This window comes from Larus michahellis, chromosome 16 (genome assembly GCF_964199755.1).
Source record: "Larus michahellis chromosome 16, bLarMic1.1, whole genome shotgun sequence".
Lineage (NCBI taxonomy): Eukaryota > Metazoa > Chordata > Aves > Charadriiformes > Laridae > Larus > Larus michahellis.
The window spans coordinates 8,992,068-9,008,367 of record NC_133911.1 but is presented as its reverse complement, the minus strand read 5'-3'; the positions used below and the strand labels follow the sequence as shown (position 1 = coordinate 9,008,367).

General features: G+C 52.9%; 1 protein-coding gene across 2 annotated transcripts in view; it reads left to right on the top strand.

The window, feature by feature from the left end:
• Nucleotides 1-16,300, top strand: part of MEGF6 (multiple EGF like domains 6) — a 109,798-nt gene that overhangs the window by 76,286 nt on the left and 17,212 nt on the right. For both annotated transcript variants that reach the window (XM_074560416.1, XM_074560417.1), the window contains 12 exons: nt 1,420-1,545; nt 2,441-2,563; nt 2,953-3,075; nt 5,100-5,237; nt 7,227-7,349; nt 8,160-8,282; nt 9,374-9,541; nt 9,801-9,932; nt 10,047-10,175; nt 11,907-12,035; nt 12,203-12,337; nt 13,087-13,221. In XM_074560416.1, coding sequence (XP_074416517.1) covers nt 1,420-1,545; nt 2,441-2,563; nt 2,953-3,075; nt 5,100-5,237; nt 7,227-7,349; nt 8,160-8,282; nt 9,374-9,541; nt 9,801-9,932; nt 10,047-10,175; nt 11,907-12,035; nt 12,203-12,337; nt 13,087-13,221 — 1,584 coding nt within the window. The remainder of the gene's footprint in view (nt 1-1,419; nt 1,546-2,440; nt 2,564-2,952; nt 3,076-5,099; nt 5,238-7,226; nt 7,350-8,159; nt 8,283-9,373; nt 9,542-9,800; nt 9,933-10,046; nt 10,176-11,906; nt 12,036-12,202; nt 12,338-13,086; nt 13,222-16,300) is intronic.

Here is a 16,300-nt window from a genome sequence, read left to right as displayed (position 1 = left end):
GGCTACCTCAGGAGACGCACAGTGGTCTAAGAGGAGACTTTCATCCCTTTAGAGGCACGTAATTACCCCAAGATGGCTTATCTACCGGAGTCTGTGCATCCCTCTCCAGAAAGTCCTTCCCTGCTTTGTTTTCTAGCTCAATTTTTTTTTTCCTGGGTACGAGCTGAGTGCTCCCGGGTAGCGTCAGCCTGGGAAAAACAAGCAGGCGAACTCTGCCCGTGTGCTGGTTGCAAGGTGCGCACATCTCCAGTGAAACATCCATCCGGCTTTTGTTGCTTATCCTGCAGAGAACTCCCGGATTATAAAACAGAGAGAGAGGGGAGGAGAAGGCTATTTTAAGGCTGATTAATGATAGCAAGCGCGTAAGGAGAAGATAGTCCACATGTTTGGTCACAAGATCTGTTTTCTGCCGTAGCCTAGGCAAAACCTTCTGTTTTCTGACTGTTTGAAATCCTTTGGGCAGGAAAGCGCCTTGCGCAAGGCCACACAGAAAGGCTGTGGCAGGGCCAGGAACTCCAGTCGGGAATCTCGATTCCCAGTCCCGCCTGTGCTTAGGATGAAGTCACGGTTCCCGCCAGCGCATCTCTGAGCGCTCCGGCTCTGCTGGTTCCAGCATCGGCTCCTGGCGGCGTGGACGGGCACAGGCGTCCCGACTCCCGTGGAGAAATCTCCCAGTCGAAGCACCGCGCCGGGGGTGGTTACACCCCGTGGGAGTGCGGATGTGCAGAATGCATCGCAAAACATTTTTTCCTTAAACATTCCCAGAGGAACTGACGGTACCTGCTGGGCCTTGCCCTGTGTGATCGGTGTCTTTAGCATGGTATGGAGCCAGAAACTCAGTGTTCCCTATCATTTTGTTACAAGCAAACCTGAATACGCCCGAGCACAACTCTCTCCGAGCAGTAGTTAAGCTGATCTAGCGGTGGCACTGCACCTGCAGTCACTGACTTTGAACAAAATTAGGAGAATTTCAGCCATAACGCCGCGCAAGAAGCCTGCCTGCTGGCACGGGCACCCGTCGCAGGGGCTGATGCTTGCCTGGGAGCGTGCTGGGTGTCAGCCCAGACCCCACGTCCTGGGCTCACCTCTCAGGAGCTCTTGTTGTAGAAAAGAGCGATTTTAAGCTGCTACCCGGCACTGGTGAGCCGATCTTACCTTTCAAGGCAAGGGTCCCCGTCTCGGGGGGCCCTGCCCGAGGTCCCTCTCCAGCACGATGGTGGGCGGCCTCTCCCCTGCGCTACGCACAGCACTGAGTTTTGCACCAACGGCTCCCATTTAGCACGCTTCAAAAATTTGCCACAAACTTCTCGCTTCAGCACCCGATTTTAAATCCTCATTAGCAGTGCTCTGCGTAAGTGTGCGCCGTTTGCCCTGGTCCCCTTATTTTGGTGATGACCGTTGTGTCCCTTTGCCTCGTAGCTGTGAACACGTGTGCCCTCAACAACGGCGGCTGTGAACACGACTGCGTGCAGGTGACGCTGGCGCAGCACCAGTGCCGCTGCCGGCACAATTACCAGCTGCGGGAAGACGGCAAACGCTGCGTCCGTGAGTCCCCTCGAGCACCCGCGGGGAGCTGGGGAGGCAGAGCTGCGCTTTGGCCCGTTATTCGGGGGGCAGCCGGGAGCTGGGGGGAACCGGGAGCATCCACTTGCACGCTCAGATGTCAAATAGCTCAGAGCGGGGAGTTCCTCTCCCGTAAAAACTCTGCGTGTTATATTGCCACAGACATACCCCGCAGCTTATTCTGCAAGGGAAGGAAGAGCGCAAGGAGCGTAGCCAACAAAAATGAAGTTGTATGAAGGCACACACTCCTGAGAAAGAGGAGGAAGAGCAGCGTGTCGCAGCGGGACGGGATCTTCTCCCTCTGCTTGCAGACAGCTTTCTGGCTGACCCGCTCCCGGCTGCAGGAGGGAGAGACGCTGGAGGGGATGTAGAGCAGGAGTTTAATCTCCTCATTCAGAGCAGTTGGCATTCGAGAAGGAGGAGGAGGGAAGTCTTTAGCTGTGAAGTTGCTAAGGGAAAAGGAACAACGGGGGTATTAAAAATGCAGCAGTCGGCCGGGTTTTGCAGGATCTGTGCGGGTCCCGGAGCAGGTCGGGCATCGGCAAGCCTCTTGCGAGGAGCACTTGAAGGAAATTTGCCTCGTACTCGCTCTGTAATCTCTGCGGAGGGACATGCCCATGCCAAGCTGCTGCTGGAGAGGTTTTACTCAGATTAGTGCCTGCCTTTTGCAGGATATCACACCATGTAAATCCTCCTGCCTGGATGGAGCATTAAGCAGTAGCAGAGACTTTCTGCCTGCTGGAGGACGGTCCCTCACAGATCGCAGACTTTTTTTGCTAGGCATAACTGCTCGGTGCTCTCATCTCCCATAAACGTAATGCCAATAAAAGCCGGGATTAGTGCGAAACAAGCCTGCCTCTTCTGCTTTGGCCCGCAGTGAGGAACCCCTGCACCGACAGGAACGGGGGCTGCATGCACCGCTGCCACAACCACCGCGGGACAGCGCGCTGCGAGTGCCACCCCGGCTACCGGCTGGCGCCCGACAATAAGGCCTGTGAAGGTAAACTGCCTCCCGCAAAGCTCTCAGGGAGACAAACAACTGTGTGTCGGGGGTGGAGTAGTGCTCAGAGTGACTATCAGCGCTTGTGAGTTTGAGAGAGGGATGCACAAGCCTTCTGGGGGGGTGGCATGAAAGTGCTCTGTTGGTGTCTGTCCAAGAGCCCTGCTCGAGTTGGCTGGAACAGCACTCGAGTTTCATGTGATCCCATTTCCTAGGAAGCTTTGCAGTAATTCTGAGCTCTTAGCTCTGTTACTTTGTTGGACCAGGCCCCAGTGAAGAACACAGAGTGCAAGAAAACAGTGAAAAACTTGAAGATAGAAACAGTTGTCCCTTTGAAAGAAGGTTTGTGGCTCTACCCGCTTTGCTTATAGACTGCTCATCTCTTGCAGACGTGAACGAATGTCTGACGGGACAAGCCACGTGCGCACACCAGTGTCTCAACACTCGCGGCTCCTTCAAGTGTACCTGTAACCCGGGCTACGAGCTGGGGGCCGATGGCAAGCAATGCTACCGTGAGTACTGCCTGCAGCCCCGCTCAGGGCTGCTCTGCAGGCCAGTGTCTGCGCGCTCTCCTCTGCCAATTGGCGGGGCCAAGTTACAGCAATCTTTTTTTTGAAGAATTTCACAAGCAGGTTTGGCGCTGTTTACTCTCCCACCAAGATAAAAAACTTTGTCTGATCTTTAAAGTTACCATGAAGCTACTTTTGCTGGTTTAGGCAATTTATTTGGAGCCATTTGGCTCCAAATAGGCCAAGTTCTGCTCTTGGGGACTTTGTTGGATGAGTTCAGTCAGCTGCAGATGTGTAACTGAGGGAGGAATTGAGCTAGTGAAGTGATCACATCTGCTCCCATCAAGAAAAGAAATAAACACTCTTATGCAAGAGTGAGCCAGACTGTCATAAATGGCCAGATAGCCATCTTCCTTCAGCTAATCCACACCAGCAGGGACAGTCCAAAGCAGAGCCATCAGCATCTACCGCTAGCAGCCCCCTCCCAGCTGACAGCCACCCTGGCAGTCCCAGTGCTGGCAGCTGGTGTTACTGGAAGCCGTGATGCTCCACCTGTGCAGCTCCTGCAGCTCTCCCTGGGAGCCGGACAAGGGTCTGGGGGTAAGGCTTTGCAGACCATAAATGGGTCTTGGAGGGCATCAAGCTGAGAGCAACGTGAGGAACCAGACTGATGAGACGCTATTTAAGAGCCTAAGCCTGTACACACCTTTCTTCCTAGGAACATGGTTTATCCCACACTGCAGATCCTGTAAAAAAGTGTCCCATAGCTCAGTTTCAGGTCAACTGCACGTTTACCTTCAGCTGTTGGGGTGAAGATGTACGATAGCCAGCAAGGCTTACAGAGGGTTGGATTAGGAAGCCAGGCCTATGCCTAATAATTCTTAGCTACCTCCTCACCTAGCACTGTGACTATGCAGCAAGGAGATTACCCTGCGTGGCTTCAGCTACTGTCCCCCAGGTGAGAAAAAGCTTAGCTCTATTGCTGCTCAAGTCTCAGTTTTCCAGGTAAGCCCCTGGTAAGAGACGCCGGCCCTGGAGGGTCACTTGTGACAGCAGGGACAGTGGAAGCACAAGCCCCACTCATGTTCCAATGTGTCTCCTCAGTTAAGACTCATTGCCACAACCACTGACAATACCTCTGCTTTGGTGCCAACTACAGAATTAAGTAGCCTTCTTGCATGAAAGTGTTTCTCCCTGCCCCTTCCAGAATGTTTCTTTTATGCAAAACCCTGGTTCTTCTTGCATGAAAAGGAAAAAGGCAGAGGGACTATATTCATTTTGGGAAATCTGGAAGACTGTTCCACCATGGCACAGCTTTTGGTTTTGACAGGCGCAAATCCATTGGGAAGCATCAAGCCCCCCTTCTTTCAGCCTCTTTGGGTCTGAACACACTAAAAACTCAAAAATGTTCTTGAAGGCAGAAATTGTTTTTCTGGGGTTCGTGACTGAGTCACAACTCCATGGTACAAGTTCCTTTTAGTTTAAAGCTTAATTAACTAGACTTAAGTTTACATAAACTTTGCCAAGCTAAGAAGATATATGGCTGCTATTGATGTTTGCGCCTACCATTTTTGACATGTCAGTAACTAACATTTCTAGCTGTAGGCATCTGGATGTTTCCGTCGTGAGCTGGATTCTGCTGTTCCCAATTCTAGCTGGCATCAGCACAGCTCTGTACTTGGGAAGGCTGAGCCAACTTTTGGTTGGCAGCACATACTGCAGCTTGTCAGGAATGGGAGCAGTTTTGTCTGCAGTCTGGTTCATCTCAGAGATTGTCCAGAGCCTGCTCCACTGCTCCGGCCCTCGGAGGCTACGTGGGACGTTGCCTGGGATCCATGGGTTTATTTTTACACATCACTTCCCAGCGCAGCAGCGGCCTCTGCGCAAAACTATTTTCATCCTTTCCCCACTGCAGATCACTTCTCAGCAGGGCTGCGCACACAAAAATGCACGTGCTGGAAGCTGCTGTGGGTGCCTGCTCGGGCACAGCGCCAGGGGAAGGATCCTAACCAGTGTGCCTTTTCCAGGGATAGAAATGGAGATTGTGAACAGCTGTGAAGCCAACAATGGTGGCTGTTCCCATACGTGCCACCACACCAGCTCTGGCCCAGTCTGCACCTGTAACTTTGGCTATCGGCTTGAAGAGGACCAGAAGACGTGCACTGGTAAGGCAAGGGGAAAGGTACAGATCCTGTTTTCACAAGCACATCTCAAGTAATGATGAGGATCTCCCTGTGTTAGTTCCTATGTGGATATGCACCACAAACAGGTTAACAAGGCTAGATGCAGATGCAAATTAGGAGCAGATGAGACATTGCTCTAATTGAGGACATCCTCAATCCTCCACTCAAGACCTACTTGGAGAGCAAATGCTGACTTCAGAACTAGTTAGTTTTGCCCTGCTGAAACTGGTCTAAGGCAGCGCTGGCAGATACAGGGACTCGCATCTCTCTAAGCCTGCGTCTAGAAGGGATGATGCTGGAAACGTACCGTCTTGCCTGTTATCTCAAAGGCAGCAGCAGTGTAATTTGAGGAAATGAGTGATGTGGGCGAGTCAGTAGCTGCAAGCCAAGTGTAGCTCAGCCCCATCCGGTTCTATAATGTATGTGTCAATGGAGAGGTGAGGGAGAAATGCTCCGCGAGCTCCCTCAGTGCTATAAAGTTGAGGCATGCACTTCGTACTGCGTTACTCCCAGCCCTTTGCAGCAAATACCCGGTCACAAACCCCCCGTAGCGCTCACTAGACAGACACTTCCCACACCGGTGTGGGCTGTGGTTGCCTCCTGTGCTTGCCACGGGGCTGTGGCTCGGACTCCAAGGCTGGGGGGTGCTTCCATCCCTCAGGCAGCCCGAAGCTGTAAGAAACAGCTTAGAGCCTGCGGGAATGATGGGGAGGGACTCTTTATCAGGGAGTGTAATGATGGGACCAGGGGAAACGGTTTCAAAGTGAAAGAGGGGAGATTTAGATTGGATCTCAGGAAGAAATTCTTGGCTGTGAGGGCGGTGAGCCCCTGGCCCAGGTTGCCCAGAGCAGCTGTGGCTGCCCCATCCCTGGAGGGGTTCAAGGCCAGGTTGGCCGGGGCTTGGAGCAACCTGGGCTGGTGGGAGGTGTCCCTGCCCAGGGCAGGGGGTTGGAGCTAGAGGATCTTTAAGGTCCCTTCAACGCAAACCATTCTGTGATTCTATAAAATCCTGGTGCCCTTCCTGCAGGTTAGTGGAGGGTCTGTGCCTCAGGCAGTGCGTTGAGGCACTTATACCTAAAGACTTCTCTTTCTGTAAAACCAGCAAATAGGAGGTTTCGAGCAAAAAGTAACAGCGTTTAGTGATGCAAAACAGTACTTACACATTTCCGTGCTGTGTAGAGTTGCAGTTCACATTACTCAGGAAACAATTCTTGAATTTGTTTCTTCTTTGTTCGGTACCACTTTCTTCCTGCACTTTTCAAGGAGAACATCTGTCCAGGGCATCTGTTCGGAACAGACTCCTTAGCAGGCTGCTGCTTGTGCCAAGGGGAGCACAGAGGAGAGGAACCCAAAATCCCCAGGTCATTTGTAGCCCAGCAGTGCTATTTGTTTTCCTGCCAGATACCTCCTTGGTCCAGCCTCCTCTGGTGGCGGGGGATGCTTCACAGGCCCCACTACTACACGGGCACTGCGATAGTTCACTTCATCGTGGGCAAATGAAGGCCCATAAATAGAAGGGGCTTGAAATTTAGAGTGCAGGATCTCTGCTTTCTCCCGGTTATCAGAGCCCATCCTTCAGAGACTGCGCTCTGAGGCGGTTTGAAGGAGTCGTGCAGTTCTCACCCATCGACAACGGTGTTTGTAACAGGGCAAATCCAACAGCAAGAGTCAGTGTTACAGTTGGAATCACGCAGAACCTTTAAGAACAGTCTCAAACTGAAAATCACGGTTAACTTCCCACAGGCCCGTAGGATTCAGGATTCCTCTCTTGGCTGGGGAGCACGTTGCCAAGGATGATCTGTTAACATAAAGTCACTTATTTCAGAGGAAAGCAAGAACACTAGCTCAGCATTTGGCACTCAGAGCAGTCAAATCTTACCAGAACTAGTCACGGAGCAATTTTAACAAGTACTGTCACCACTGCAAATCTAGACGTGTATTAATACCCAGTGCCCTTTGTTTTTTATTTAGATATCAATGAATGTGACAATGGTTCTCACTGTTGTCAGCAAGACTGTTACAATTACCCCGGGGGCTACGAGTGTGCCTGCTACGCTGGATACAGGCTCGGCGCAGATGGCTGTGGGTGTGATGGTAAGCAGAAACATCTAGCCGGACTCCTGCAGGCAAAGCAGCCTTGCAGCACGGCAGGAGACACGCACGGAACGGGCTCCTCTCATTCTGGTTTTCTGTATTTTGTCAGCCGCCTCAGTTTACTTGCTGTTAAGGCAACGCGGCTATTTTAACCCGTGCACTAGGCCGGCACAACTGAGGAGTAGCAAGGGGGCTTTTGAACACACTGGATTCCAACCAGGATATCTCAAAGTCAGTCGGTCCAGGTCCGACTCCTCCAATTCATAGAAATAATTTTATGTTCGACCCCAGAGGACAACATTGCCCATCATTTTCACCCAAGAGATACAGGCAAATAAAAACGTCTGTATAAAATACAGCCAAGACAGTGACTAACACAAGCGTTTAATAAAGAGAACAAGAAATTGTCCTACCTGGTTGTGAACAGCCAGGCGTTTCCTCCAGTTTCTCCCAGCTCATAGCAGTTCTCCTGTCAGCTCTCTGATGAGTTGTCTTCTTAGCATAAAGAATTTGGGACTTTTTTTTTCCTCCTGATGGGTTGTTCTCACTACCAAAGCTCTCCGATGAGATTTCACAGGTGAAACCCCAGGTTTACCCACCTCTTTCTACACAGTTAGTGAGAGATGTGAGCTGAAACCCAGGGCTCCCTGAACCGCTTGGGCAGTCTCACTCAGTTTTTGGAGTCGGATGGCTTCCCATGACTCCCAGAGAGGATGCCATCAGCCTGCTCCGGGGGCAGAAACGTATCTGGCCCCCTGTCCTGTACCGAGGGCCAGCTCCCGTTACGCTGGAGCATCCCGTGTTTTCTAGATGTGGATGAGTGCTCTTCCGATGGCGGTGGATGTGAACACACATGCCAGAACCAGCTGGGGTCTTTCCAGTGCGGCTGCGAGATTGGATACAAGCTGGATGAGGACCGAAGGAGCTGTGTCTGTAAGTGCATCGTCCCTGCGCTGCGGGGGTGAGGGGGAGCTGTCACTCACCCTGCTCCCCCCAGCAGAGCCAGGGCCAGCGCAGGCTACAGCTCACTAGCCCCACACACCACCTTTTTCCCCTGACAGGGCCAGTCCTATTCCAGCCTTCCCAAAGAAATCTAAGGGATTTTGGCACAGCTACACTTACAGTAGTCTGCAGCGATGACTCCACACCAACCAAAGAACCAGACCCCTTTCCACAGTCACCAGCCTCTACAGTTTTTCCCTTATAGGAAATAATGGATTTCTTCTTTTTTTTTTTTAAGCAGTATTATTTTTATCCCATCACCAAGCCCAACTATTGCCCAACTTACTCGCTTACAGGGCGGCCAACACCCCACTCGCTTCAGCCACCGGCCCCCAGCAGCGTTACCCAGGCCCCTGGAAAGGCTTTTGGAGGTCTGGACCCAGAGGAGCAGCACTCACACCCCCCTGCTCTGGCAAAACACCTGAGCCCCCTCCAGCTGGTGGCTTTTATAGGTCTTCAGCCCCTGCCCTGGCTCCCAAGTGTGCCTCTGCTCGGCTTGATTGCCCGGCGTTTAACCCTTGCCTGCCCTGCAAGGGAAGGGAACCAGCAGCTGTACCTGACAGATGCTCTTTCCAAAAGGAGATGCATTGCCTAATTTTGTTAGATTGATGAATTTTCCAGAAAAAAACCCCACAACTTACCAGAAAACGCAAAGAAGCCGAGTGGCTCTGGTCAGAAAAACACAGAGCGAAGGTGATGGGGTGAGTGTGAGCTCAGCGACCTGAGAAGCCAGAGCTGTGTGTCAAGGTCGAGATCAAGATCAAAGCTTCTCCCATAGATTTTGAAGTCACTTAGCTGGCCCGTGCCCATTCCAGCCACAACAAACAAGCAAACAAGTTGCAAAAATTTTAGAGGCGTCAATATAGAGGTTGGTGGTGCAAACCATGCCAGATCAGATGCACCGACCCAGCACAGATATTGCTGGTTTCCCTTTCTTATTACAGAGGTTCTGTCCTGCTATTCAGCTCTTGGAGATCTTGTCTCTTTTCCCACTCTGACGTTGTCGTCTCCTGCTTCCCCAGCGATCGAGCACCCTGTGGAAGCTCTGGATGGTCAGCGCCCCGTTATCCGCCCAATCCCTCACGTGGCAATCCTGCGAGATGAATTCACCCAGCTCTTTAATGATGACTATGATGAAGAGGAGGAAGAGATGGAAGCAAGAGGAGAGCACACACTTTCAGAAAAATTTGGTGGGCATTTTGCAGCGCTGGTAAATGACGTACTTTCCTTGGAAGTCTCCAGAATTAATCGCGCATGCTGGGTTTATTTGTGTTTGGTGAGCAACAAGAGTTGTCGAGTGCCTTTTCTATGTACGCAGGACCTGTGTTACAGCACAGATGCATTTAGCTTTGCCGCAGCCCGCATATGGCGGGTTTCCCTGCCCAAACTCTCGGAGATGCCGCGGCAGCCCTGGGGAAGGGTTTTCACGGGCAGTGCCTCTCCTTGCAGTCTGCCTGGAGCACACCTTCGGCCCCGACTGCAGCCTGACCTGCGAGGACTGCCAGAACGGGGGCACGTGCAACGCGGAGGGCACCGGCTGCGACTGTCTGGCGGGCTGGACTGGCGTCCTCTGCAACCAGAGTGAGTGATGCCGGTGGGATGAGCTCCTCTCCTCCCGGCTCGGGGATGCCGGAGGCGGCGGCGGTGCGGGGGCTGCGGCGGCCGTCTGAGCCTCTCCTCTCCCTGTCGCCCCAGCTTGCCCGGCCGGCACCTTCGGCAGGAACTGCAGCATGGCCTGTCGCTGCCAGAACGGGGGCACCTGCGACCCCGCCACCGGCGCCTGCCGCTGCCCCCCCGGTGTGGCCGGCGAGCTCTGCCAAGACGGTAAGCCCATGGCTCTCCATCGCCCTCACCACGCTGGGGGTGATCCCCAACCTTCTCGCCGCAACCCTGGGTGGGCGGTGGGATGTCTCACCACACTGCGAAAAGGCAGGACGGCATCTCTGGGGGGCCCTGACATCGGGCACACAACACTGGGGCCTCCCTTCCACTTTCCTTTTTCTCCCCAAAACGTTTTCCTACAAGGAAACAGCCACAGTGAGTTGCGAGTGATGCTCCCGCGCCTGCAGAAGTGGCCCCTTCCTGTTTCTCTCAATGTGTTAGTAGAGCATTTGATGTAATTTGATAAATGGCTGTTACGGCCATCCCTGATGCCACTCTTTGATGTTCCAGTTGTGCTTCTCAGAAGCCTTAAAATATTTTCCATGGAATACCTGACAGCGCTGCCTTTGCAGCTGGGCACTGAAAGCATCTTTCAACCCTTTTGTTGCCCCGTCCCAGTGTGAGTGGCGCTAACACAGCCCTGCTCCGTCTGACTCCGTGGGTCACCTAGTCTTGTGTGGAAAAATGTCCTTTTAATAAGGAAAAGACGGTAAAGGGGATTCTTCACCCACAAAACAGTGCTGCAGGTAGTATGCCTTGTCTTTGCACTGGAAGATTGTTGCAGTTCCTGTTTGCTGCTCAGCAGCGACATGGGCAGCCGTCTGCCACATTCAGTGGCAGACACAGAAAAGAATGTCAGAAATGGAAATTCAATAAATTTACAGAACTGTGGAGGTATTTTCCACTGAGGAAAAGCCAAAGCATTGGAAAGTTGTGACAACAGCAGTTACCCGAAGTACTGCAAAAGGAGGTGTCACTTGCTGTTGGTAGGTATTTGCTCTCCCAAAGAGTTGAAATCTGGGTGACATAATCTAAAAACACAGAAAGAGGGAGACGATAAGAGATTCAGACAAAATGACTTCAGAGAAATGGTTAGGAGCATCTGGGAGCTATTACTGAAGGAGGAGACCGAAGCAGAATGTAAACGAATGCAAGAGATACCCCGACCTTTTCTTTCTGTAGGAAGGAGGTGATTGAGGGGTACAGAGAAAAAAAAAGGAAGGTGAGATTAAGGTAAACAATGAAGAACTGGTCTGTTGTCCCAGGGTGCCATTTCCTCTGCTTAAACTCTCTGCGGTTCCTGTCATACGGGAGGAGGCACGTGCTGCCTGGACAGATGCTGGCTGGAGCTTTCTGCTGACACTGTCTGTCTGCCATGTGCTTCTAATATTAAGATCTTTAGCATAACAGAGAAAGAACAATAATTTTATTCTCTTGATAGTGCAAATATCACTGTTATTTATCAGTAGGAACTGCCCCATGGATTACTTTCTCCCCTATGAAAAGCTTGCCTTCTCCGAGCCCTGCAGGGTATGTCCCTCCCCAGCCAGTGTCCCCGGGCGAGGTGCGGAGCTGGTGGGCGCCCTCGGGGCTGGCGAGTGGCAGCGAGTGAAATGCACTGTGCGTGGACCGTGGATGCAGTGCCGGCGGCTGAAGCTATCCGAGTTTGAGCTGGTGTAGCCCATCTGATCGCTCCTGTCGTTCCCGTATTGCGTAGAGACACACACACGCTCCCGCTCAGGAAACAAGCCAGCCGTCCTGTCCCCACTCCCTGCATCCTTTGCCGAGGTTCATTGCTGCTCTTGGACAGCTTTAGGTTTGGTATGGTTCTCCTGTGGAAAATGACGGGCCGAAATCAGCTCATCTTCCCAGAAAATCTCTCTCTATTACTAGGGTGCCCTAAAGGATTTTTTGGGAAACAATGCAGGAAAAAGTGCAACTGTGCCAACCGGGGTCGTTGCCATCGGATTTACGGAGCCTGTCTGTGCGATCCTGGCTTATACGGACGGTACTGCCATTTAGGTACGCTTGTCCTCCGCTTTTTTATGAGGTGTATGTTTTTCTTAGATCACAGCCTTTCTGGGTCCCATCCCTGGGAAGGGCCAGCACCAGGTGGGAAAGTTTCTATCCCATGCCCTGTGTCGTTTCTGCTCGCGGGTCACTGACCGGCTCTTTCCCTCCGCTTCCAGTTTGCCCCAAGTGGGCGTTCGGCCCCGGCTGCTCCGAAGAGTGCCGCTGCGAGCAGCAGAACACGCAGGACTGCGACAAGAGGGACGGCTCCTGCAGCTGCAAACCCGGCTTCCGCGGCAAGCGCTGCGAGATGGGTGAGTTGCCAAGAAGCATTCACGGAGCATCCCCCGTTCTCCTCCCGCAGCCTCTTTCCCCCTAACACGTTTTATAGAATCACAGAATGGTTTGGGTTGGAAGGGACCTTAAAGATCCTCTAGTTCCAACCCCCCTGCCCTGGGCAGGGACACCTCCCACCACACCACGCTGCTCCAAGCCCCGTCCAACCTGGCCTTGAACCCCTCCAGGGATGGGGCAGCCACAGCTGCTCTGGGCAACCTGGGCCAGGGGCTCACCACCCTCACAGCAAAGAGTTTCTTCCCCAGATCTCATCTCAATCTCCCCTCTTTCAGTGTAAAACTGTCACCCCTCGTCCCATGGCTCCCCTCCCTGCTCCAGAGTCCCTCCCCAGCTTTCCTGGAGCCCCTTTAGGGACTGGAAGGGGCTGGAAGGTCTCCCCGGAGCCTTCTCTTCTCCAGGCTGAACCCCCCCAACTCTTTTTCTTAGAGAAAAGCTCAGCTTTCCACCCTCCTAAGACAATCTGAGCTCTCGTTATTTCGATGAGGGACAAACCTTGCTGTCAGCCTCGGTAACATTAAGTCAGCACGCAGAACCTGCCCAGCCGGGTGGGAGTGCCCCTAAATGTGGACGGTGGTCCTCATCCAGCCACTGTCCCCAGCCGGCGGCTCGGGTCAGTGCCCAGCGCTGCGAGCTGGGGCTGCGCGCTCTTCCAGGGCCCATCGAGTAATGCCAGCTCTTCTTTCTTTTTAATTATGACTGCTAACAGACTGTGACCCTGGCTATTACGGGGATGGCTGCAAGAAGAAATGTAGCTGCCCTCCAGAAGTGTCTTGTGACCATGTCACCGGAGAGTGCTGGAAAGAGTGTCCCCCGGGCTACCATGGGGAGGACTGCGACCAAGGTAAGGCAGGGGCCCAGCGCCTGCTGCAAACTCACCTTCCGCACACATACAGACTTGTTCTTCACAAAACAACATGAAAGGGCCTCCTGAGTTCCTCTCGGACCCCCTCGCCCACTGCAGTTGGTGTAAGGAGTGGGAAGTTGCGATGGCTTTAGAGGACACCAGAGCTGCCATTTGCAGGGCTCCGTAACGCGCTGCAGCCTCTTCAAAGCGGGAAGCGGGATTTCTCACACATAATGGGGCTTATTCAGAACAGGAGAACAAGGTCTCACTTTATCCTGCCGCTTGGGCATCTTTGCTTTTGTAGATGAAGGTGATAGATATCTTGTTATCTTTCCTCCCTCTTTGATGTCCTTTTACTTCCAGGCAATCCGTGCCCAGCAGAACGGTATCATATTTTCCGCTCTATTCTCTATTCCATATTGAAACTCTATTTGATCTTCAAGTGGAAAAGAAAATTTACATTAGGATTTAAACTTTTGCCTCAGTATGACCCTCCTGGAGCAGTTTTCTGCTCTTCACATAAAGGGCCAGTCGGCAGCGCGGTAACTCCTGCGCGGCTCTGGGTGTGCAGGGCGACACTCGGGCGCTGAGGGTGCAGCTTTTCAGGATCCTGGGGGATAGTTGGGGTGTCAGAGAGCGTGACTTTCCTCCAACAAAGGTGTTTTGGGTGAACCTAATGACAGTGAGTCATTGGCATGAGGTGATGATTACAAAACATGAACACAGTCCTTGGGAAACAACTTCTGCCGGCCTCGGAGCTGATCAAGGGTTGAAAAGGCAACCTCCTCCCCCTGTGAGGCTGTCTGCTTCTGAATCACGCTTCAACTGGTTGGATCCGAGAGAAAACACAAAAAGCTGAACTCGTGAAGTCCACACTTGAAGGCACACTGCATGAAGAGAAGGCACGCTGCATGAAGAGATGCCACACTGCATGAAGAGAAGGCACACTGCATGAAGAGAAGGCACACTGCATGAAGAGAAGGCACACTGCATGAAGAGAAGATAGACTGCATGAAGAGATGCCACACTGCATGAAGAGAAGATACACTGCATTAAGAGAAGGCACACTGCATGAAGGGAAGATAGACTGCATGAAGAGAAGATACACTGCATGAAGAGATGGCACACTGCACGAAGAGGCTTGCAGTGGTCAGCATCTGAATTTTCACTCAGGCATCCCGGGAGTTTCTGCACAAACTCATGTTTAACCACGCACCCCATCCACACCCAACCCAGCAGTTACAACTATTAACCTAATTAAGCTGCTAGCACAGCGCGTGCTTATCTCGCATAACCCCACGCCCCGTAGAAGATAGCTGGTGTGCTGGTCAGAACAAAAGCTGCGGCTGGCCACACAAAGGTCCAGTGCGAGCAGGCGCTGGCAGAGCCAAGGAGCGTTAGGAGGAGCGTTAGGAGGAGGGGTGCGAGCAGCATCTGCAGGCCCTGTGCCCCTGGCGGGGGTCCCACTGCCCCCCTGCGCGCCGGGACGCTGCTGCCCTCAGAGCCACACGGCGCCTGGGCGGGCTGGGCGCTCTCCGTCGGCATATTTTTAAAAGGAATAAGAAAGGAGCTTAAGCCTGTAGGGGGGAGTCACAGGAAATAACACAAATATTTGTATAGAAATAGTAGGCTCTTGGCTGTTGTTCGGATCTGGAAATTATTAAAGGGTGAAGACAAACATCTGCCATCAATTAGCAAAGAGGAGGAATAACAAATACTCCACTGTGTCAGTTGAAGTCTACGCGCTGGTGTGCTTTTCCTCCCTGATTTGTGAATGCTGGTGTGTTCGCGTCTGCCGAAGCCTTACGAAATATTGGCTTCAAGTGAACAAAAAGGTCTGCAAGCATGGAGCTCTTCTGGGAGACTCAAATAGGATTTAAGGGCCTTCAGGTCTGAGGCCCTCAGTCAGCGCGTAATTAGCTATTGCTGAGTCGTGTCACGGGGTACAAAGAGCAAAGTGAGTGCTCTGGTACCAGCAGTGCCACCCTGGCACTGGGAGCAGAGGGAAGGAAAAGTGCTTACTCCTCTCATGGATGAGGATGCTCCCCCTTTATTGCTTTACATCGATGTACCTGCTGCAAACCTTGCTGCCTCTTAAGAGCCTGGCTTCCGGATTCCAGAGGCTTTCAGCCAGGGCAGTAAAAAGCTCTCAGAACATCTTCTAGGACTCAAGGGATGGCACGGGTTTGGGGGCTGTGAACCCGCTGTTCTCATGCCCGTGGGATGAGCCCGTGTGTCTCGGCGGCAGAGCAAAAGCCCACCTTTCCCGCAGTGCTGCTGTGGGGCACAGCCCTGCCGTGGGGCAGAGCCCCGCCGGGGTGCAGGGGCGAGGGACAATCGTGTTCACAGTTTGGAGACCAGTTTGGCCTTGGCTCCTGGGCATGTGACTGGTCGCTCTTGTAGGAAGAGACACTTGTTGAAAGGACAGTCACCCCCAGAGAAGCGATACTCCAACAGATGAATCAAGGTAGAGCTGGGAAGTCACAGAATCACAGAATGGCCGGGGTGGGAAGGGACCTTTGGAGGTCATCCAGTCCAACCCCCTGCCAAATCAGGGTCACCCAGAGCAGGTGGCACAGGAACATGTCCATGCAGGGTTTGAATATCTCCAGAGCAGGAGACTCCACCACCTCTCTGGGCAGCCTGTGCCAGGGCTCTGCCACCCTCAAAGAAGGTTTTCCTCATGTTGAGATGGAATTTCCTGTGTTCCAGCTTGTGCCCGTTACCCCTTGTCCTGTCACTGAGCCCCACTGAAAAGAGCCTGGCCCCATCCTCCTGACACCCACCCTTTAGATATCGATAAGCATTGATGAGATCCCCCCCTCAGTCTGCTCTTCTCCAGGCTGAACAGCCCCAGGGCTCTCAGCCTTTCCTCAGCACAGAGATGCTCCAGTCCCTTGATCATCTTTGTAGCCCTCTGTTGGACTCCCTCCAGCAGTTCCCTGTTCTTCTTGAAGTGGGGGGTCCAGAACCAGACCCGGTGCTCCAGCTGTGGCCTCACCAGGGCGGAGTAGAGGGAGAGGATGACCTCCCTCCACCTGCTGGCCACGCTCTTTTTGATGCACTCCAGGAGGCC